The sequence below is a fragment of the Nannospalax galili genome, unplaced genomic scaffold, assembly GCF_000622305.1.
Source record: "Nannospalax galili isolate Female #2095 unplaced genomic scaffold, S.galili_v1.0 scaffold443, whole genome shotgun sequence".
NCBI classification, from domain to species: Eukaryota; Metazoa; Chordata; class Mammalia; order Rodentia; family Spalacidae; genus Nannospalax; species Nannospalax galili.
Window position 1 is genome coordinate 2,788,785 of NW_008352479.1, and position 23,821 is coordinate 2,812,605.

Below are 23,821 nucleotides of genomic sequence, written 5' to 3' on the forward strand. Positions count from 1 at the left end.
CATCCCTAGGCACCCTCACCTGCCAGTCCCTGAATGCTAATAGATCTTTGCTCACAGCCCACCTGAGCTGGGGACCTCCACACTGCTTTACAAGTTCTGTGAAGAACTATCTGTCCCTAGAGTGCTCATCACCCCCTTGTACCCAACATCTTACAACAAATATTTCCAGTACTGCCTTTACTATTATAAAATGAAATTCAGAAGGTGCATACTCATGTTTTAAAACAACAATGATCTCTAGTATATCCTCTTAGGATGAGCCTTGCTTTTTTTGAATGTAGAATAATCACCTTGTTTGTGTCAGGAACAAGGGCTTGAACAGCATGGTGAAATTGCTCAAAACTGCTGCTGGTAATTTGGCAATATAAGATTTGGAAATCTAAATGCCTGTTTTACAAATCATAAAACGAAGGCCACTCATTGTGCTGCCAGAAATATATATATGATGTTCTATAAAAGAAAAAAAAACAAAAAGGAGAGTGGTTTATAATCGAATGCCATGTCCATGTGCAGGCGTGATGGCAGTAAAAGATAACAAGAGGCAGTATGAAGGTTGTGCCTATAAATATCAGCACTGGGAATGAGAGGGCTATAAAGGCAGATTGAACTATACAGCCTGTACTTGTCACTGACTTCACACAGCGCTGCTATAAGTGACATAAACTTCCAAAACTTTTAACAATTCTCAATGAAGTTCAGAACAAAATGAAATCTAGGCTTCGGGCAATTTTCAGTGATATATTCCCAGAAAGCACCAAAGAGCTGAATCTTCTACTCTGAGTACCTTGGGTTTATTAATAAGATGGAGCCAGAGCCTCAGCTCTGGTCATTCCAAAAGAGTGACACCTGTACAAGTGCTCAGTGGCACATCCAAAAATCAGTCAGAATGAGAGACAGTTCATTATCAGGCAGAACCAGCTAGGCTACCTTCCTGACATCTCTGGTGCCTATCTGTCAAATGCCAGTTGAGGGCTGGGGATGTATCTCAGTCAGCAGAGTGCTTACCTAACATGATCCTTGGGTTGGATCCCCAGTACCACATAAGCTGGGTGTGGTGGTACATAAGCAGTACATAACTATAATCCCAGAACTTGGGAGGCGGAGACAGGAGGATCAGGAGTTCAAGGTCCTTCTTAGGGCCAGCTTGGACTACAAGAGACCCTGTCTCTTAAAAAAAATATATATGTGAGGCCCCAATACTGAGGGACCCTTCATTGTTCATGGAGGAAGGACCTCTCTCCTCTCTTCATCAGCACGGGACCTGGGCAGGCAGAGACTCTATGAGGACAGAAACCCCTCCAGGCTGGGCCTGGCAAGAGTAGGAAGAAAACAGTCACTGTGCTTATCTAGTGATATGTCCTTACCCCCACAGGCTGCAGCAAGATGTGGGACAACCTCACCTGCTGGCCAGCCACGCCTCAGGGCCAGGTAGTGGTCCTGGCCTGCCCCCTCATCTTCCAACTCTTCTCCCCAATTCATGGTAAGAGCCCTGGGCTGAAGAGCAGAAGCTGAACCATGTGTTGTGCATGGGGCCAAGAGAGGGGCTTACCATTCAAGGAAATGAGAAAGCCTGGGCAGAGAAACCCGGGGCGGGTGGCAGCAGTTCCCTGGCCAAGGAGGCCATGGCATTGGGTCTTTGGAGGGATTTGATTAGCGCTTCACATAAAGATAAGTGTGTGGGAAGGGCTCACTAAATATTTGCTCAGCAATTGATAACTGATTGACTGACGGGTCTGATTGAGTTATGGCTCCCATGTTCCTGTTGTCTTGGTTGTGATTCAATCTGTTGTGGCCTGGAGCAGATGACCTTTGGGGCCCTGGGAAACCACCACACACATTTGCTGACACACCTTGTCATGTTCTATTTGAGTAAATGTTCACATATGAGACCAAAAGGAAAGGGAGCCCTGTAGGATTTGTAGGGCATGCTCAGTCATTTATTTAGTCAGTGGATAAGTACCTCCTGTCACACCAAGCACACACAGTGGGAAGAAACCTTGGAAGCTGCCACCTGCCTGCTCTCTGGGAGCCCTGGTGCTAGCTGGAGACACATTTAGTGAGACAATGAAAAAATTTATCATAAACAGGCAGAGGTGCTAGGAGGAGGAAGAGGAAGGTAGGGACACCATAAGCAACCATTTACACAATAGGTGGCGGGCCCTCTGCTGGTCTGAGTGCCTGAGGGAAGGAGGGACCACTAGCACAGATCCTGTGTCGGGGCAAAGTGGGGAACTACAGCCCATGGAGCAGCATTTAAGGATCCCAGCAAAGGAAGGCTATGTGCCTGGAGCTCAGGACCTCCAGGAGGAAAGTAAGGTGGGCAGAGGCCAAACCCTGGGCTCTGATCTGAATGGAGTTGTGTTCTAAGGTGGTGAGGGAGGACTGATGAGGAGCAGGAGGATATAGGACTGATGAGAGGAGGAAGATGGGGAACTGATGAGTAGGAGGATGGAGGACTAATGAGGAGCAGGAGGGTGGGTGGTAGGACTGATGAATAGGTGCATGGGTGGGTGGGGAGGAGTAAGGGAAAATCCGGACTAGGTGGGAAGGAGTGGTGAGGAGCAGGACCCACCCAGATTTGAATCTCCAAGTGAGCAGAAGAATTCTTGGGCATCTCATTCCTGGTTGATCTTTTCCTCCCTAGATCCTAGCTTCCCTGGTGATGAAGTGGGGACAGGAGGTGGGCCAAATGGACCTTTTGGGGTGGCTAAACTGGCTCCTATACTTGTGATCCACATGGTAAGGAACAGATCCAGCCTCCCTCCCAAGGGGTTGGGGAGCAGCCAGGGCATGCCTCAGGGGACCCTCCTGGATAGGTAGCAGGTGAACCTCCAGTAGGTCCCCAGCAGCTGGCATCAGGCATCTCTCCCATTCCGGGAGGAATCTCCCAGGTCAGCTCTTCCTTCTGCCCATGTTGGAGTAGGTCCAGACAGCTCCTCTGTCTAGGAACCCATACTTCAGTGCACCATCTGGTTAACCCCAAGGCTGATGGCCTCAGTGGACTCAGTCTGGAGCCTTGTGCAAACCAGAACCAGCAGTTCTTCCTCAGACACAGTCAACCTATCCCCAGAATTCACCTGAATATGAAGTAGATTTGAGCCCCCATTATCCAACAGCCAGCTGCCTTTGTGCCGTGAACAACCGACATGACTATACTCAGTGAATCCAGTTCTGAAGATGATGGAGAGAAATAGAAAACTGTGGCCTGGAACTGAATATGCATGAAAGAGAGTGGATGAGGAGGGTGTAAGCAGCTGGATTTCGATTCCAGGGAGAGCATTTGTAAGAGTAAAGATGTTAAGCCAACTCCCACTCCTGCCCTTTGAGGTAGCAGGACTGAAAGCATGCCCCCCAAAGAGAACCTGGTTCTTTAGGAAAAGCTGAAGAAATCTTATGGAAGATAAAAGCCACAGAGGAGTAAAAGGAAGTCAAATAAATAAATAAAACTCAGACTGAATAAAATACCTGGAGGAGGCTGGGGTGACGGCTTAAGTGGGTAAACTACTCTTGTTGTACAAGCATGAGGACGTGGGTTCAGATCCTGAGAGCCTATGTAAATCTGGACATGGTAGAATGCATATATCATCCCAGAGCTCAAGATAAGAGAAACCCTGGAAACTGGTGAGCCAACTAGCTGGGCATGTGCAGCAGCAAACAACAAAGAGCCTGTCTCAAAGAAGGTGGAAGGTGAGGACAAACACCAGAGGTTGTCCTCTGACCTCCACATGCACACTATGGGGGCACACTCAATTGACTGGGCAAGAGATTTCTCCTCAGGGGATCAGAATGTCTGTGGTAGCATGAATTAAAAAAATTAGGGCCTGCAAGATGGCTCAGTGGGTAAAGGTACCTACCAACCAAATCTGACCTGAGTTCAATCCCCAGGACCCACATGTTGGAAGGAGACAACTGACTCCTGAAATTTGTCCTCTGACCTTTACATTTATGTCATGGCACATACATACATGTGAACACACACACACACACACCAACTAACTAACTAACTAAATAATTGTTTGGGTTGAGAAAATACAGTCTGTTAGCAATGCCTATGGCTCTATGGGACACGCCTGTCCCCACCACCTACACCAGGATGCTGTCAAGAAATTCTTGTCTTTCTTTTTATTGTTGTTGCTTGTTTGTTGAGACTGCCTCAAGTAGTCCAAGATGACCTTGAACTCTCTGTGTAGTTGAGACCAGCCTGTACCTCCTGATCCTTCTACCTCTACCCCCCAAATTCTGGGATTACAACCACTGTCCCTAACTTAAAATTATACATTTTTTTCTATTACTGGGCATTTTACACAGGCCAAGCAAGCACTATATCTCCAGGCCTATGAACAAGAAATTCTTGATGTCAGCCTAAGAAATCTACGCTCACTGGTTGCCCTAGGCAGATTTCAGCAGGGAAACTCATGATGGGGTCTACATGCTAGAACTTCGTGTACAACTGTCTCAGGGTTCGAAACTGGTTGGAGTCAGTAGGAAGGCAAGGAGATCCATCTGGAAGCTTCTGCCTAAGCCAGGGGAGTTAGGATGGTGATGGCATGGAGGAAAGGAAGCTGGGACAGGACTGGTGGCTGCTGGGGACAGGAGAGACGTAGGGAGAGAAGGATTTCCCGATGTCTGCTCCAGCTTTAGGAGACAGAGGACCACAGAGCGGGGAGTGATTGTCTTGAACTGTGGTAAATGAGAGGAGACTGAGAGAACAGGGTAACCCCTCCCACTCCACCACCTTTTCCCACTTCACTACTACCCCGTTTCCTCTGAAGGCCCAGAGCCAGACTACAGGGACCTGGCTACTTCTCAGAGTTTCAGGGTGGTGGCTTTGAGGTCTCCTCAAGAGCAGCTCCCTCTAAGGCCTGAACTACCATCCCATCCCAGGGTTCCTGAAAGAGGCTATCCAGCCTTGAAGATGGTCCACTGTACCCTCACCTCCCTCACCATCCAAGACAACCAGGGCCCCAGGGCACAAGGTACCCTTTTGACTGCTGTTGGAAACCCAGAAAGATCTGGAGTCAGGCTGGCCCAGGGCCACATCTCTAGCCTGAAGCTTCATCACTGTGTGGCTGCAGACACATCACTTAACTCCTCTTTGTCTTGAGATCCCTATCTTTTAGCAGGACCCACAGAACGCCTAACCTTACAGGTGTCCATGTTGATATCTGCCCTGTCTCTCACACACGCACACACGCACGCACGCACACACACACACTCCCAGGGCGTGTGATGTTGACCTTCTGCAGTCTCCCAGACTTGACAGTATTATTCATGACAAGAACTTGTGCCTGCCTATCACAGGGCCTGACCTCATTTGAAGCCATCAGGATGATGGAACCCGGGCCTGGGAATGCAGCTCAGTTAGGTAGAGTGCTTGCCTGGCATGCATAAGGCCCTGGGTTCCATCCCCAGCTCCATATAAACTGCGTGTTGGCACATGCCTATAATCTCAGTCCTCAGGAGGCAGAGGCAGAAGATCATGGGTTCAAGGTCATTCTTGGCTACAAAGCAAGTTCAAGGCCAGTCTGAGCTGCAAGAAACCCTGTCTGAAAAAAATGTGGTAAAGCTGATGATGGTGCCAGAAACAGACTGACAATTCCTCTTGATGGCTGATTGTTGGCAAACATGGGCTCTTTTATTCCAATCTTTATTATTAACATTAAGTAACTCTCAGGTCACAATTACACTTCACACAGGTATATACATGGAAGTTACAGAATTGCTACAAAGGGGTTAAAGAGGCACAGAATTCAGACTCCTGACCAGAAGCAGAGCTGACACAGAAACAGAAAGAAAGTAAGGATCCCAGTTGGAGGACTCCCAGAGGCACAAAGCCCAGCCACAGAGTCCATCCCAACGTAGAGGTGCAGGACCTTTGAGGGAAAGCATAGGACCAGATGGCCAGATGGGCAGGTGGATGGATATACAGATGGATGGCAGTTTGAATTGGCTGTGCCAAACACGGGACCATGCTGAGCTGCAGCTGCAGGACCAAGAAATTGTGTGCATGTCAGTCTCTTGACACACACACTGGTGGCCAGATGACAGGTCAGTGGGGCCATCCTAGAGCTAGATGTCCTGCTCTTTATGGGGTCCAGGTGAGGGTGTTACATGCTTCATTGGTTTGATATGTTTTGTAAGTTTTGCCTGGTTCTTCTGACATGCTTTTTTTTCTGACATGCTTTTAATACCCCTATGGGCTCCTACTTTCCCAATCTACTTTGATAAATGTATAATATGGCTCCCTTTTGTTTGTAGAAATAAGTTATTCATCATCCTGTGCCTCGTGCTTGGTGCTGGACAGGTGGTGGTAACTATTACACAAACCATTTGCACCCAAAATGGAGCCAAATTCTGCTTTGTAAAATGGAGTCACGGGAATGTCTGCTCTGAGTCTGTTACCTAGGCAACAGGGCCCTCAGCAACCCTGTCGGGGTTTCTCCCCTCCTCAGGGGTCCCCAGAGTCTTGGTCAGGTCAGCTGGAGACTAGCAGCATCAGGAGCTGGGGAGAACAGGACTAAGCTCTCTGGCCCATGCCCTACCTCTCTGCTCCAGCCTCAGCTCAGCGTCTCTGCTTTCTGCACCTGTTCCCAGGCTACAACATCAGCCGCACCTGCACAGAAGAGGGCTGGTCACAGCTGGAGCCAGGCCCTTACCCTATCGCTTGCGGCCTTGATGACAGAGCATCCAGTCTTGATGAGGTAAGGGGGGCCTTGTGCCCCTGTGTACCCCAGAGTCCACCTTCCTCATGACTCCCTCTCCAGTTTGCATCTCCAGAGGCCTATCCCCTGGCTCCCTCCACAGGGTGCACACAGGGCTTTCATGGGGATCAGACCCAAGGAAGCATACCCAAAGCAGCCAAAACTGAAGTAGCACCCCAAGTGGGTTTTCTCTGCCTGGTGAGAGCTGAACTCCAGCATGTAGGTGGCAGGACAGACAGACACCATCGCCCCTACCCCCTCCTGAGAGGATATTGAGGGAGGGAATCAGCTTCAGATACCAACAGCAAGTCAGGGTCAAGATGGGGCCTGTTGGTTCCAGTATGGGGATGAGCCCTGGGATAGGTTTCTAAGGACTTGGGGAATCATTGGGGTCTTCAGCTAGGAGCCCCTCACTGCTTTGAGTGTCTGTCCATCCATCATTTTTATGGCATCTGTCCCACCCCCAAATGCCCTTCTCAGACTGGGCTTCACCTCTTCTCAAGGAAGCACACCTCAGAGCCCCTCCAAGCTCACTTGAGTCTTGGAACCTGACTCCCTTAAATCACTGTTAACCAGAAGCCTCTACTCAGGTACGGAGTCAGAGGGGAGAAGGTTCCCAGTGGCTGTAGCTCTGTCTACCTGTCCACAGGGAGAGTGCTTTAGCTCTTTTTCTACTTGTGATAAAATATCTGACTAAATCAACTTAGGAAGGAAAGGTTTATTTTGGCTCACAGTTTGAGGGTGCAGCCCATCATGACAAGGAAGTCTTGACAGCAGGAGTGTGGCATTGCTGGTCACTTTGCATCTGTATTTAGGAAGCAAAGAGAGATGAATGCTGGTGCTCAGCTCATTTTCTCCTTTCTTATTCATTTTGGGACCCCAGATCATGGGATGGTGCCACCCACATTCAGGATGGGTCTTCTCCCCTCAGTTAAACCTCTCTGGAAACACCCTCACACATATACCCAGAGGCACATCTCCCAGATGATACGAAATCCAGTGAGTCTGACAATGATTGGCCATCACAGAGAATATTGGGAGTGGGAACCAAGAAAAAAGCCGTTGGGGTCCAGGTTATCCAGTCCCCTACAAAAGCCTTGTTAGCCTCCACCTGTTGACCCCAACTCCTGAGAGTACCATCGTGGTCTTTAATGTTCCTGGCCACACAAAGAGCCTGGGTGAGGCTCTGAAAGGCCACCAGTTTCAATGCCCCAGAGTGCTAAGTCCAGAGTTGGCTCAGAAAATGAATGGGCCATAACTCAGTGGCTAAAGAACTTGCATGAGTTGCCTGAGTTTGATCCCAGCATGCATGTAAAAAAGCAGGGTGTGTGGTGGTATACGCTTATAATCCTAGCTCTGGGGAGATAGAGGAAGGTGGATTCCTGGGTCTCACTGACTAGCCAGCACAGCCCAGGCCAGTGAGAGACCCTGTCTTAAAGCACAAGGTGGAAGGCACCTGAGGAATAATATCTAAAATTTGACCTTTATCCACATGCACATACACATGTGCGTGAGTAACTGTGTGCTGGATCTTTCTCCCTACCACCTCCCACCCACAAGACAGAAAAGAAAAAGAATGAGTGAATGGTCAGGTATGGTGGTATCACCTGTAATCACAGCACTTGGGAGGCTAGGACAGAAGGATCATGAGTTGGAGGCTGCATGTCAAAACTCCTGTCTCAAAATTCTTTTTTTTAATATTTTATTTTTATTTCATGTGTGTGGGTGTATTGTCTGCATGTATGTGAGTGCACCCATGTCATGCAATGCCTCGGAAGTTCGAAGAGGGCTTCAGATTCCCCTGAAACTAGAGTTAAGGAAGGTTCGTAGCCACCATGTGGGTGTTGGCAATCGAACCCGGGTCCTCTGCAAAAGCAGTGTTCTTAACCACTGCACTGAGCCATCTCTCCAGCCCCTCAAAATTCTTCAAAATAATAAATTAATGACTGACAAGTAGAAGGTCTGGGGCCTCTGCTCTTTTTCACTCTGACATCCCTCATCCCATCTCCTCTGGGTACAGCTCCATCCTGTCATGGAAACCATGGTGTTAAGGGTATTGAGGACTTGGTGGGTACCACTCAGCTGCTCTTGGGAACCCTGGGCCCACCTTCCTTTTGTTAAGCAGTGTTTCTAGGTAGAACACATAGCCACCTCCCCCCCATCAACAGCCCCAAGTTGAACTCTCCTCCCCATCCAAGATCTTCTGCTCACCCCCCCAGCAGCAGCAGACCATGTTCTACAGCTCTGTGAAGACTGGCTACACCATTGGATACAGCCTGTCCCTCACCACCCTCCTGATCGCCATGGCTATCTTGAGCCTGTTTAGGTGAGGTTCAGCCCAGACAGCAAACACGGAAAGTGGCTCTTTTTGGTGGAGCCCAGCTTGGCCCAGGTGTGGCCTGCTTCCTCCACTGTCACACCCTGCTTCCAGGCAGCTCTAGTCCCTGACCTTGTCTCTGCCTCTGCCAAGCCAACTCCCCCTGGAAAGCAGGTGGCTAAGATGTGGTCTCTGCTGCAGTCCTGTCGCCTTGTCTGTGGATTGAGCACCAGACATAAGGGCCTACGAGACACTCTGTCTGCACAGGGGGGTGGGGGCCTGGGGATGGGTCACCTTGGAGGCAAAGACTGTACCCTGGAAGCCACAAGTCTCCTATCTACCTTGCCCAGAGCATAGTACTATGCCAGCCAGGGTCAAGGATCCAAGGCCCCTTCAGCCTCCTAGATGTGTATGCCCCTTGCAGGAAGCTGCACTGCACTCGGAACTACATCCACATGCATCTCTTCATGTCCTTCATCCTGAGGGCTACGGCTGTCTTCATCAAGGACCTGGCTCTTTTCAACAGCGGGGAGATGGACCACTGCTCTGAGGGCTCGGTGAGGAGCTGCCTAGCCTCTCAAGTATACCTGAACCTCTCCCCCTCCCCCTCCTCCCCAACTCCTCCCTCTTCTTTCTTCTCTTTCCTTCTTCATCCTCCATCCTATCCATCCATCCGTCCCTCCTTCCCTCCCTCCCTCCCTTATGATGGAATCTCTTCTTCCCCTCCTTCTCCTCCTGCTCTTCCTCCTCCCCCTCTGGTTCCTTTTCCTCCTGCTCTTCCTCCTCCCTGTCTGGTTCCTTCTCCTCCTCCTTCTCCTCCTCCCCCTCCTCCTCTTCCTCCTCCTCCTCCTCCTCCTTTTTCCTAAGTCACTGTCTCTGTCTTACTCTCTCCCCTTCCCAACTTCTCTCCTCCTCTAGGATGGAACCCCCCTACACACACACACCTGGCCATTTCTCAAACCCCACTCCCCTCCCAGCAGCAACAGCAGGTTGCTGAGCCACCTATGAGCTCACAGCCCTGCCCCTTTTGATGAGAAATGCAGGTAGACACCTCTCAGTCACAATCCACAGTCCCATCCTACCTCAGCAGTAGCTTCCTATGTGACCTTGGGCAACTCCTTGTCTCAGTTTCCCCATCTGCAAGGCCTTCCCACATTCCTCCCAGCTTGACCCTCTGTGCTCTACAGCCAGGGCTCTGTTCCCCACACCATTGCCCTTCCTCCCCACCTCTCCTTGCTGACCATCTCCTCTGAGACCTTCAGTCTAGTCCTAGGTTTTTTTAGGGACAGGAGGCTCAGGGAGCCTCTGAAGAGTTCATTATGAGGTACAGGCCTTGTCTTTGTATTAGTTGCTTTTCTCATTGCTGTAACAAAATACCTGACAAAAGCAACTTAAGGAAGGAAGAGTTTATTTTGTCTCACAGTTTTGAGAGTACAGTCCATCATGGTGGGAAGGTGTGGCAGGATTATGAAACAACTGGTCACATTGTGTCTATAGTTAGCAAGGAGAGATGAATGCTGGTGCTCAGCTCACTTTCTCTGTTTTATTCAGGTCAGGGCACTAGCCTGTGGGATAATGCTGCCCACAGTTAAGGTGGGTGTTCCCTCCTTAATTAACTAAATCTAGAAACTCCCTCACAGACCTGCCCAGAGGCTTGTCTCCTAGGTGATTCTAGCTCCTGTCAGGTTAACAGTATTAACCATCACAGTCTCCAGGTGACTCAGAGCAGCCCCAACACTAGGACAGAGCTTGAGACAACCCCAGCTCCCTCCCATGCTTTGTGCTGGGGATGCACAGCTTCCCAGTGACAGGAGAGATGCAGCATATTGCATCAGGAGTCATAAGTGCCTCCACTCCAAAAAAACAGGCCTATGGTGGTGGGATCTCAGGTAGCTCAATAAGGGGAGGGAAAATGCAGGGTCATTATAAGCTGAGGCCAAGTGCAGAGCCGAGAAGCAGCCAGCAGCCTCTGGCAAGGTTGTCTCACATCATGGCAGAAGCCAGCTTCCGAATCTATGCCAAGAGCAGAGCCTTCTTCCTAAGGAGGAGGAAGCACAAACAACTGTTTTCTCAAAGAGCTGAGCATTCTTGTAAAGCTGATGAAGCAGGCCTGAAACTGGAGGGACTAATGTGTGACCCAGGAAAGGCCTTTCTAACCCTAGGGAAGAGAGGAGAGGCTGCTCTTTGAGGAGGCCTCAAAGCCAAAAGCCTAGAGGGAAGGAGGAGGTCTGGGTTCTGGGTACAGAGAGAGTGGAAACTGGAAGGAAGGCAGCGTGAAGCCCTAGCTCACAAGCAGGCTCTGGAATGGTGACTGTTTCTGGGAGGAGGCAGAAGGCCCAGGAGACTTTCAGGTTGTTCCAGAAAGGCCGCCCCTTGATTACCCTGTTTTGAGACTCCATGAATCCCCTGTTGTCCTCACTGGACTGGGTGACCATTCTTCTAACCAGTAGCTCCAGACCCCATGAGAAAGAGCCACCCTTCTCCCTCCTCTCCTCGACCCTCCTCTCAGCCTCTTTCACACTGCCTCTGGGTTCCCTCCACAGCCTCAGCTCATACCCCCCCAGTCAGGGCCTCTCCTATAGACTCCAGCAAGATCTCACCCTCCTACTTCTAGCTCCCCGCATCCTCACTGGAATAAGATGGTGGGCCATCCATGGGCTGGTTCAAGGGTAGAATACAAAGATGTTTGCAGGTCTGATTGGGCAGAGAGATGGCTAGACAGAGGAAGGAAGACAGGAAAGTTAAGGGGAGCATGCAGGTGGGTATACAGCAGGACTTCATGAGTGGATTAAAGGTGGATGGATAGATGAATGGATAAATGGGTGGCTAAGTGGGTGCGGTGGTCAACAAATGGAGATTGGGTATAGAGACAGCTAGGTGAGTGAGTGGAGAGATGTATAGGTGAGGAGTAGAGAGATGATTAGGTGCGTAGGTGGAGAGATGGCTAGGTGAGTGGGTGGGTTGATGGCTGGGAAGATGAACAGATGATGAATGGATGACTGGATGGTAGATGAATAGATGGCTGAGTTGTCATGTGTTGGAAGGTCAATAAATGGATAAACAGCCAGGCATGGTGGCTCACATCTGTAATCCAGCACACAGGAGGCTGAGGCATTGCTGTGAGTTGGAGGGCAGCCAGGGCTACATAGTGAATTCTAGACTAGTCTGGATTACAATGTAAAACTAACACACACACACACACACACACACACACACACGGACAAATGGCTAGTAGGTAGGTGGGTGAGTGGGTGGGTGGTTGGGTGGGTGGTGGGTAGGTGGATATACAGGTGGTTACGTGGTGAGTGTGTCCAACCTTTTTACCTTTTGACATGGTGCTGTCTATGAAGTCCACTCTGGGGAACCCCACAATCCAATTACCACAAATACCACATGCAAAAGTTTCAAGGCATTTTAAGTTAGTTTACAATTTTGTATTGGGCCAAGTTCATAGCCATCCTCAGCTCTGTGCAGCCCAGAGACTGAAGACTGGGTGTGCCCAGAGATAGTAGGATATATAGACAGGAGATGTATAGGTGATATGCTGACAGATGGATAATTAACATCATCAATTTATCTCAAAACACCCAAGGATGTAAAGTCAGAGATCACAGGAAAACTCACTGTATGCATCTCAAGAAACTGATGGGGAATCAGCAGAGATGAAGCCACAGCTGTGTCTGTCCCCCAACTGGAGGTTGGGCAGTGAGAGACCGGCCGGGACTGAGCCTCCCCTTTGCTCCTCACTACAGGTGGGCTGCAAGGCAGCTGTGGTCTTCTTCCAGTACTGCATCATGGCCAACTTCTTCTGGCTGCTGGTAGAGGGCCTGTACCTGCACACTCTGCTGGCAGTCTCCTTCTTCTCTGAGCGGAAGTACTTCTGGGGGTACATACTCATCGGCTGGGGTATGGTACCAGGGAGGGGGCAAGGCTGGGGGAATCCCTGGGCAAGGGAGGGATCCTAGTTCTGCTTACAAGGGTCTCTATCAACAGTGATTAAGGTCCCCGGAATGAGTGGCCCCAGGGTTAGGGACCCTGGTCTGCAGCTGCTCTGTAGGGCAGAACCTGAGAACAGCCATTCATTTCCCCTTCCAGTCCTGACACACAAGGCCAAGGCCCATCTATAAAGTGTCAAAATCAGAAAAAGACTATCCCTCTAAGTATACACTGTCCCTCAGGCATAGAGCCTCACTACCTTAGTGGACATGAATAACCTATGCAACTTTAAGGTGGCAGCCCTGAGCACACACCATTATCTCTCTCTTTCCCTCTCTAATTCTTTATCCTGACCCTTTCCCCTGTGCTCTCTGCCTCTATTTTCTCCTCTTTCTCTCTCCTTTGGCCCTAACAGGGGTACCCAGCATATTCATCATGGTGTGGACCATCATCAGGATCTATTTTGAGGATTATGGGTAAGCTGTTGTCCCATCCCCTCCCCCTGACTGCTAGCATTTGAACAGAGTCCCTGGGTACGATGATGCCACCCAGGCTTGGCAGGTAGACAGACCATAGCACCGGGTCCAAAGCAAGAGACTCCTAGGGAGATGGGGGAAGTAGCAGACTCTGGGCTTGGGGGTGGATCCAAGGACGCTGGGGGATGGCTGACTCTCAGACTGAGGAGTTCTCTCCCCACAACCCTCAGGTGCTGGGACACCATCAACTCCTCACTGTGGTGGATCATAAAGGCCCCCATCCTCATCTCCATCTTGGTAAGCACCCCCGTGACCGCAGAGTGGTTGGGCAACCAACCTCAGGCCACACGGGAAATGAGTGTCTAGGTTAGAATGGAAACCCAACTTTCCATCATTCTACCCCCATGCCTCCAGCTCTTCTTCTAGAGCAAGTGGGGTGGGGGAGGGGTCCCCAGGGATGCATAGAAGAGTTCCCAGATGACTTTCTTCAAAGGCAAGAACTGGTGAGAGATACTATAGGGAAGCAGTAGGGCCCTGGGGAAGAAGATGGCCCTGGGGAAGAAGATAGCCCAAGGGACTGGACACCCGGTCTCCCTTCTCTGAATAACCTACTTTGGGGGGCCCCATCCAATAGGTGAACTTCATCCTGTTTATTTGCATCATCCGAATCCTGGTTCAGAAGCTGCGGCCCCCTGACATTGGGAAGAATGACACCAGCCCATACTCGTAAGTGTGGGTCCAGTGCCCCAGTCCCCAGATCCTGGATCCTCAGATCACCCCACCCTATGCCTCCTAGTGAGACCCCCTTGCCCCACACCTCCAGACTTCCCAAAAGCCAGGAATCACTCTTGCTCACCTCTACTCCCATGGCCAGGGCCAGCCACCAGCATCCCTGACATCAGCCGCCTTCACTAGACTGCCCTCTGTACCCACATCTGCCATCCCTGTACTCACTCACCCAGTAGCCTTATGAATCTCCTGCCCCCAGGGAGCTTGAAAGTGCACAAAAACCTGTGACTTCATCACACACTGTACCCAGACCCTGGCCTATACCTGGTAGAGAAAAGGGGTGCAATAGGTACCCAGCAGATGAGTACCCTCGAGAGCCTCAGTCCACTGTGAGACAGCCGTGCTCAGTATTCCTCAGTGTTACATGTGCAGTTTTCATGTGGCACATGGGCCAAGGGTCTCCATGTATCAACTCATGTCACTCTCAGGGTCCCCTGTAAAATGGCTCCCATTTTGCACAAAAGACAGATGTCCATTTCTTCTCCCTCTAGGATTTGGAGTATACCATGTCCCTCCCCTCCAGGGTTTAAGGCACATCATCATGGGCAGGAAGAGAAGGATATTAGTTGCTTTCCTTGTTTCTATAACAAAATACATGACAGAAGCAACTTAAGTCAGGAAGAATCTATTAGAGAGAGATGAATGCTGATGCTCAGCCCACTTTCTCCTTTTCATTCAGTCTAGGACCCCAACCTAGAGTATGGTGCCACCCACATTCAGGGTGGGTCTTTTGACCTCAATTAACACTGTCTAGAAACTCGCTTTCAGACATGTCCAGAAGTTTGTCTCTTGGGTAACTGTAGAGCATATCAAGTTGACAATCAATATTAACCATCATGGGGGGCACAGTGTTCATGGGACAGCGATTATGCTCCTTGCTTGGGAAGGGCGTGTTCCCTGTGCTGGACACTGGGAGGAGGAGCATGCTTCTATGGTAGCAAGAGCTTACAGGTGGATGAAAGAAAAATAAACTGTGACCAGGGGTGCCTATGTGAAGGTACACAGGGCCTGCGTGCTCACAGATGGGAATAAAAAACTGAGGCCCTAGATCATGCAGACAGACTAGACTGACAGTCCCACAAGGGCCTTCTGGTCCTGTGATGCTAGAATGTTCTTGGGCTATTAGGGGAGTCTGTGCTGTGGTTGGAAGACTCCCTGCTAGAGAGTCACGAGCTGCTGGATTTGGGGTTCTATTCTGGAATCCTGTGATTGTCGGCTGAAACTGAGGTTCACTTCCATTATATGACAGCACTCCATCCCCAGCTGGTTGTGTGGGCATAACTTCCCTTTCTGGTCCAGAAGGAAAGGCCCCATGAGCCTTGCTCACTGCTGAGGGGCAGCACTGGCCCGAACACACTCATCCTGTCCTTTACCTGGATGACCTTGTTTCCCAAAGTCCAGTGGCTACAATGGGCTCCAGTCTGAGGAAGAGAACCTAAGCCAAGCATGGCCATGTCTGTGTGGGTGAGATGGAAAAGGAACAGCTGTCACAGGCAGAAGGGGTGGCAGGAGCCTGAGCTGGCAATCCCCAAGGAGGGGCTGTCAGTTCCCACAGTTCAATTTAAAGAAAGCCTCCATCTGTCAGCCTTGGCGTGTGAGATGGGTTCACAGTCAAGGCAGCGTGGGCAGCACTAAGGATCCTGGCATGGCTGGGAGCCAGGTCCGGGGCGGGGGAAGGAGCCAGGGCACGTCTGCCCAGAACTTGGGGTGGGACCACAGGCTCAGAGAGCCAAGGCAAGAGAGGCAGGAACAGAGACATGCCCCCAGACCTCTTCCATGCCAGGGAATCATGGAATTAGTGGTCCCCACTGCCTGGACCAGCTAGGAGGTCAGTTGAGCTGAACCGTGGAGGAGAGATTAAACCCTAGAGTGAATGCTGGCCCTGCTGGGCTTCATTCATTCATGAGCTGGTCCTTTGCTGCAGGATGGTGTGCTGAGGTAGGGGAGGATGGGGGTCTCGTGGTAAGTGACAACTCCAACTCCTAGAGACAAAGCCACAGTGGGACAGCCAAAGCTATAAGGTAGCCTAAGTTACAAAGATGCACAGATCAACCAGGTGACCAGACATAAACCCGAGCACTCACCACCCTCCTGAACCCTGGGCATCTGTGGTCAGTCCTTCAGCTGGGAAGACTTCTTCCCAGAATCCCAAAAGGAGCTAGTCTCTGTCTCTCTCTCTCTCTCTGTCTCTCTCTCTCTGTCTCTGTGTCTCTCTCTCTGTCTCTGTCTCTCTCTGTCTCTCTCTCTCTCTCTCTCTCTCTCTCTCTGTCTCTCCATCTCTCTGATGCACCAAAATCTCTTCCAAGGTGACAACAGGCACCTATGTTGGGCATGCATTTACCCCAATATGTAGGCTGGAGAAACAGACCCAAAGGAGGGGGGCCAGGAAGTCTCACTTCCAGAGAACAGAAGCTAAAGTCACAGTTAGACTGCTCCTCACTGTCCTCTCTCCTTCAGAACAGGGAGAATGCCCACAGGCGAGGAGGTAGGGGGCAAGTGCAAGCATTGGCAGGTGGGGGACAGAAGCAGACATGAGCATTGCATGGAGGGGAGCCACTGTCCATCTTTACACCTTCCCTTACTATCCCCATCTGGTGTGCCCAGATGTGTGGAGATTTATATATACATAATCTCTATCCACCTGCCCTTCCCTGTCCCCAGGAGGCTAGCCAAGTCCACACTGCTGCTGATCCCCCTGTTTGGAGTCCACTACGTCATGTTTGCCTTCTTCCCTGACAACTTTAAGGCCGAGGTGAAAATGGTCTTCGAGCTTGTAGTGGGATCTTTCCAGGTATGAACTGTGAGCTCTAGGCAGGTTCCCTCCCCTTAAGGAATTCACCTGGGGCTGGCATGGGCCCTGACCCTGGATTCCAGTTTCTTGACATGAATATAGATTAAGCATGCACTTTGTGCTCTGTGCTTCCTTAACCAGGGGAACTGAGGGACTGGGGTCAGGGTACACAGACACAGACACGGGATGGGCTGGGGGAAGCTGGGAGTGCCTAGTGTCTCTGCCTCACTTTTCTTGCCCCCTTCCTCTCCAGGGTTTTGTGGTGGCCATCCTCTACTGCTTCCTCAATGGTGAGGTAAGCTCCTCCTGGCCTTGGTGTCAGAGGATAAGAACTCCCAGGCTCAGGTTCCACAAACACTAATGGCATAATTGAGAGCAAGGACCGTTTATAGAGTGCCATTCCAAGTGTGGTCCTCAGACTGTAGCATCCCGGTTGCCTAGAATCTCATTTAAAATGCAGATCTGAGAGCTTCATAGACTTGGAGACTTAACAGTCTGCACTTTAACAACCCAAGGGTGTGGTTGGGGGAGGGGCTCCTGTGTCCCTTAGCTAGAAACTTCTAAGAGGGTGCAGGCTGAGCTGGGGGTAAGGCATCGAGGGAAGGTGCAATTGCTCAAGTGAGCTGGAGAGCTGGGATGAAGAATCAGGACAACTCCCCCTCCCCCAGCCAGCCTCTCTAAACTGCATTTTGTGACTGTCTACCCCCCACCTTCCTCCTCTCCCAAGATCCTGAGTTGACCCTGGCTCTCAGTCCTGTCCCAACTCTACCCGGAATAAGACAACATCTGGGCATCTCTTTTGGACTAGGGTCTATCTGGCTGATTTAGCGCCCTCCATAGAGCAGCGATGATTGCAGAGAACGCTTCACCACATCCAACCTAACCACCGTCCCCGCCCCTAGGTGCAGGCGGAGCTGCGGCGGAAGTGGCGGCGCTGGCACCTGCAGGGTGTCCTAGGCTGGACCTCCAAATCCCAGCACCCGTGGGGAGGCAGCAACGGCGCCACGTGCAGCACGCAGGTCTCCATGCTGACCCGGGTCAGCCCCAGCGCGCGCCGCTCCTCCAGCTTCCAAGCCGAGGTCTCCCTGGTCTGACCACCAGAGGCCGCCAGGCCCCTTCACACCCACCCCACACTGGCCCCGGGAGCAGAAATCGCGGCTTCGCCAGCTCTAGCCGGGATCAGGACCCCTGTAGAGCCGGGAGACTAAACCCTGAAGAATGCAGGGAGGGACAGGCATCAGACTCCGCCTCCAAAGGACCCTCTGCCAATCACGGACACAAAATCTGCATACTCTTCCTCCCCGGGATGCCTCCTGACCAATCGAAGGAGAGCAACCGCCCATCTTCAAAGTTTTTGAGCTCTGAGAGGTGGAAAGTTTCCGCTTAGGTGGTTGGTGGCTAGAATTCCACCGTCTTCACCGGCTAGTGGCTTTGGGGTAAGCGTTACCTGTCAGACCCTCCCTGAGGATGCAGTCCGCTCCCGGGGTGGCCTGCTCTTATCTGCCAGCTCCTCCAGGTGGGTGAGTTTCTCTACCTCAGGCAGATAATGGTAGTGACCTGGAGTTTCAGCGTGGGGATCACAGCTGCCTTGTGAAGATCCTCAGGGTGGAGTGGTCCCAGCGTCCGTCTATCCACTGACTGAGGAGCTCTGAGAAGAGAGAAGATGGACCCAGCCAGTGCTCACGAGCAAGTAGAATCGTCACACCTGCCTTATGCACAACCAAAGCAATAGAGAGCTGCCCTTCTTGGGTAGTCACCTACGTGCCAACTATTGCAACGAGACTCAGAGACTTAATCCTCACATAAACCTAATTTCACAGGTGGGGAAACAGTCTCAGAAACAGCAGGAATCTCCCCAGCATACAGACAGGACTTGGACTCAGATCCTGTGGAGACACAAAGACACAGACACTTCCTTTGCTACCTTTTTATATATTTAACCTGCTGGACTCTTCTGGGGTTTCCATATCACTACTGATATTACTGCCCTTATTCCTTAGTCCCTGTGCCCCCTTGGCAGGTGGCTGAGTGTGTCATTAGTATAAGAGCCTGATGGTCAGAGCATCTTGTGCTTCCCTTCACCCTTATGGACACACAGCTTCCTACACAAGCCCCTGTCAGCAGATCCTCTTGGAATGGCACCAGGCTCGTATAACAATAAATATTGGCTCTGACTGGCTTGGTTCTCCTGGCAGCTGTGGGTCTCCTGCTTCCTGTGAGCAACTACGTCCTCTCTACTCCAATGAGAAGTCCACTAATACCACCACATCTCCACAAGAGAAGCACAAATCCAAGAGCTTTCACCACACCTTCTGAGTGTGACAAAGTTACAACAGGCCCATTGTGACCCTCAGTTCCTAAATCCAGCCAAGAGGAGATGGTCCAGCCTCAGACCAAATAAAACAGCTTGATAGAGCTGTCAGAAACAGTGATTGTATTTCTGTGTGGCTGTCAGACCAGCCGTTCCTGGGAACAAGGAGCAAACAGGGAACATAAAGACCAGGTTGCTGTTGCCCAGGGGCCAAGAGAATCAGATCAGCACAGATGTCCCAGTGTAAGTCAATGAGCAGAGGCAGTGTGACTAATGGAAAGGTTTAGACACTGCAGTGTGGCAAAGCAGGTGACATTGAGATAGTGCCCAAGCATTTGTGCAAACTCACCTCTTTGGTTTCACTCTGTAAACATGTGGGGTTATCTTACTAGACAGGCCAGAGATGGATGCCAGGCTGTTAGAAAAAGGCCAGGATGAGCTAGCAACAGCTCAGATCCTCCTTCAAGCCTCTTTCAAAGGCTTCCACTATTCAGTACCATCCCAGGACAGATCACGGACCTCCTGAGATATGTAAATGCCAGAAGGGACCCTCATACCTAGCCAGACTGTCCCACCCACCATGGTACCCAAAGTCCCTCTGGCAGTAGTGTGTCATAGCTTCGGGGAAAAGCACAAAGCCATGGGAGGAGAACAGTTACCAACCAAGAGGACAGGGATTGAGTAAAATTAAGACTCATGATGTGTGTGAGGAAGGAAGGAGAGAGGTAGGGCATTGCTCAGAGAGCATTCAGGAGTCTTCTGCTCAGTGATGGGCATTCTGAGATGAGGACAGACCAAGAGAATTTAGGTAGACATCCCAGGTTAGTAATAGTCATAGATAGGGTAGCCACAGGCAGGCTTCTCCTAGTCCCCTCTCCTTCCCCCAAACATCCAGATCTCTCCAGGCACTGCCAGACACCTATCAAACCAGTCCAACTCATATCTGTTGCCACCTGGTGGACGCTTGGAAGGATTTCACCAAGGTTGACCACCTTAGGGCTCAACACCCTCACCTAGGTCTCAGTAGGGGGCAATGGACACAGAAGGCAGGCCTCTATTCGGAGCTCTAAGAGTGAGATACAAGAGAAGTGGACAGGCCATGTGCTGGTGCCCAGGGTCAGCCCCCACACCTGGCACTCAGATCAAGCCCCATATGAGCCCTGCGTAGACCCAACCAGAACTTGCAGCACAGAGCCCAGCCTCTGGGGGTGCCTTTTAAGAAGCCCTGCCCACAGTCCCTGAGAGTAAAACCCAGTTGACTCAGGTGGGTATACCCTGGGAAGCTAAGGACAGGGAGTCCCACCATCCCAACTCAGAAAGGCTCTGTGGGGAAGGCCAGAATGAAGGCAGCCCTTGCACTCTGAGGCACAGGCTGTCCAAGGAGGGTGGCTCCTTTACTAGCAGAATGACTCCAAGGACTCTGAGGACTATGAGGGGTCTTCAGGTCCCAAGGGAGCATGTTGGGGGCTAGAGACAATCCAGGCGAGTAGATGCCAGGGGCTTTTGCCAGACGAAGAGGAGGCCTCTTAGATGAGGCTGAGGGGTGATGGGGATTTAGTGCGAAGAACTCAGGGTATAGGCCTGGAAAGGATGCCAGCCCATCAACAGGAAACAGAGGAGGTCAATTGGTGAGACAATGGTCTGGTTTGAGACGTGCTGAATGTAGTGTTTGCGGGTATCTGAGAAGAGACCCCAAGGCTGTTAGAATTGTGATCTAAAGTGACAGAGGGTGTGGAGACCAGGGCAGCCCCTTGGGGTAACAGTGGGTGGAAGGTTGTGTCCCCACACACCCCCGTTGGGTGTGCTGGGCACTGTGGGGTGAGGAGTCTGACTCAGGTCCTCCATCCTGGCCCACACAGAGCCTGTTTTAATGAGTAGTGGCCCAGCCCCCCCCCCATGTGGGAACAGGAACTGTTCTTATCTCTCCAGGGCAGGGAAGGGGAAGAAGCCAGAGCCACAGCTGGCAGTCATTAAACACCCTGCTCAGGCCGGGGATGGCCAAGATATTAATAGCCAGGAGTGATGGCCCTGGAGACACAGCCTCCCAGGAAAAGTAATCTCAGCAGGCCAGAGGCATGGGTCAGGAGACCATCTTGGCAATGCCCAAGTCTCCAGGAACGACATATAGGATAGCCAAAGGCCAGAGAAGGGAAGAGGTTGGCTTGGGGGTCACCAAGAAAGCCTGACCTTAAACCCAGCTTCCAAATCCCAGCCATTCTATATATTGTCGGAGATGGGGTCATTCAGGCCTGCCCTGTCTGTGTAGAGACACAAGAAGAGCTGATCTAGTTAACAATCCTGATTCTGCTGTACCTAAAATCTTGACATCTTGTTCTTCATGTATTTTTGCATTAATTTTGATATTTTAAAATACTGCATTAAAATGCTATTTACCTTGATTTTTGTGTGGTTTCGTGTGTCCTCTTAAATTCTACACCCACCCATGACACTCTAGTCCTGATCCAGATCCCAGGGGTCCCAGTATCCCTGAGTTCCAGGATGCCAGTGTGGGAGAAGCATTGAAGAAGTCTAGGATGGCCTCTTTGTGTGGCCCCTGCTTGGATGATGCCCACCAGAAGTGACAGCTCAGTGATATTATAGCCCTCAATGTTTTCTACCATCCTCTCAGTCATGCTTTGGATGTCCCTGTCCTCCTCACACTTACCCCCCACCCATGACTACAAGATGACTGCCAGTGAACCAGGCATCCTGTTATCAGAACCCCATCCACTAGAAGAAAGGAGGATACCATTTTATCAAGATCAATAACCCTCCAACACCCACCTTCTGCAGACCACAGGAATGAGAAGGACAGATCAGAAGGCCAGCTTGTTAATGCCCCACCCCTACACAGGACAGAAGGGTTAGCAAATGTCATGAGAAGGGACTAATCCCAGCTGTAAGAGAAAACAAGGCTTTCATAAGCTGATCTACTATGGAGTGTGGCCCTCTGTCTCCTGTTGGTGGTCTCTGGGGACATGTGTGACCTCAGGTCTCACCTCAGCTGCTGGTGGTGTATGTGACAGAACTGAGGGAGCCAAGTTAGCCATGGCTCAGAACAGAGAAATGCTGTAGGCATTTCATGCAGAATGAGAGCTCATGGAGGGACTGAGGAGAATAGAATTCAAGGAATACCTCTGTATTCACAGTCACACCACCGGACTGTCACCTTGCAGAAAATTCCTGCCAGCATCCCAGTTATACATCTATCAAACAAGACAGCAGGAGTGTGGCACTATGCTGTTGCCTGCCAGTCCGTGACTGCCATGTTGCAGCAAGAACTGCCTCCACCTCCCAAAGGCCTTCCAATCCTTGCCAGGGCTTTTTTGTAGCAGCACTTAAGATGCAAAATCTGGGAAGGGTTCTCTAGAGCCTTCCGGCCCCTGCAGCACATGAGAACAGAAAGGGGGCTAGAGAAGAGGTGAATACCATTTTCTAACCCAGAAGTGTGAGTGGCATTGTAGCTCAAGTTCTCAGAGAGTAAAGCCCACAACAAGAACCATGACAAAATGGAGTGAAGCTTGAAGTAAAGAAAGTTGGTATAAGGTGACTGACTGCACCAGTCACTGGCAGGGCAATGGGCACTCATTGCCAGTGGGACTCTGAGGAGCTGGCAGAACATGCCTGAGGGGCAGGAAAGAGAGTGCCAACCACTGGTTGCCATTGCCTGTTGCCCAAGCTGTACCCATGCCAACCCGTCACAGTTCCTGGTTAGGCCTCTGTATGAATTACTTTGCTTGTTGCCACAATAAAATATGTGACAAAAGCAACTTAAGGAAGGAAGGGCTTACTTTGGCTATTTAAGAAGTGATATGGGGGGTAGGGGTGGGGGCAGAGCCAGACAGATGGCTCAGCAGTTAAGAACATGACTCACAATCCCCTGTAACTCTGACTCCAAAGGCTCTGATACCCTCTTCTGGCCTCTACAAGACATCCGCACACACGGCATTCACACACACACACACACACACACACACACACACACACACACATAAAGATAATAAAAACGAATCTTTAAAAAAGAAAGAACACATTTTCGAAAACAAATATTTAAAAAAAAAATTTTTTACCACACCAGGTGTAGTGACACACATCTTTAATCCTAGCACTTAGGAGGCAGAGGCAGTTGAATCTCTGTGACTTCAAAGCCAGCCTGATCTACATATCGAGTTCTAAGTTAGTCAGGGCTACATAGTGAGACTTGCCTAAAAAAAAAAATTTTTTTACGAAGGGATACAGTCCATCATGGCAAGGAAGGCATGACAGCTAGAGCATGAGGTAACTAGTCACTCACTGTTAGGAAGCAAGGTGCCAATGGAAAGTGGGGCAGGGCTATAAAACCACAAGTTCTGTCCCCAATAACCCACTTCTTCCCATGAGGCCCTACCGCCTAAAGACTCCACAAGCCCTTTCAAAACAGCACCACGAAATGTTCAAACAAATGAGCCTGTGGGAGACAGCTCACACTCAAACCACAACAGCCTGCATGAGTACCTACTG

The 23,821-nt window shown here is 50.7% G+C and overlaps 1 protein-coding gene across 2 annotated transcripts in view; it reads left to right on the forward strand.

The window, feature by feature from the left end:
• Nucleotides 1-21,720, forward strand: part of Vipr1 (vasoactive intestinal peptide receptor 1) — a 34,834-nt gene extending 13,114 nt beyond the window's left edge. The window contains exons 3-13 of one of the 2 annotated variants that reach the window (XM_008849448.2): nucleotides 1,373-1,480; nucleotides 6,595-6,701; nucleotides 8,921-9,027; nucleotides 9,443-9,575; nucleotides 12,771-12,924; nucleotides 13,370-13,430; nucleotides 13,661-13,727; nucleotides 14,065-14,156; nucleotides 16,881-17,010; nucleotides 17,264-17,305; nucleotides 17,913-21,720. In XM_008849448.2, coding sequence (XP_008847670.1) covers nucleotides 1,373-1,480; nucleotides 6,595-6,701; nucleotides 8,921-9,027; nucleotides 9,443-9,575; nucleotides 12,771-12,924; nucleotides 13,370-13,430; nucleotides 13,661-13,727; nucleotides 14,065-14,156; nucleotides 16,881-17,010; nucleotides 17,264-17,305; nucleotides 17,913-18,104 — 1,193 coding nt within the window. In that variant the 3' untranslated portion in view covers nucleotides 18,105-21,720. The remainder of the gene's footprint in view (nucleotides 1-1,372; nucleotides 1,481-6,594; nucleotides 6,702-8,920; nucleotides 9,028-9,442; nucleotides 9,576-12,770; nucleotides 12,925-13,369; nucleotides 13,431-13,660; nucleotides 13,728-14,064; nucleotides 14,157-16,880; nucleotides 17,011-17,263; nucleotides 17,306-17,912) is intronic. The other variant, XM_008849449.2, reaches the window with a different exon arrangement.
• Nucleotides 21,721-23,821: the final 2,101 nt, after the last annotated feature.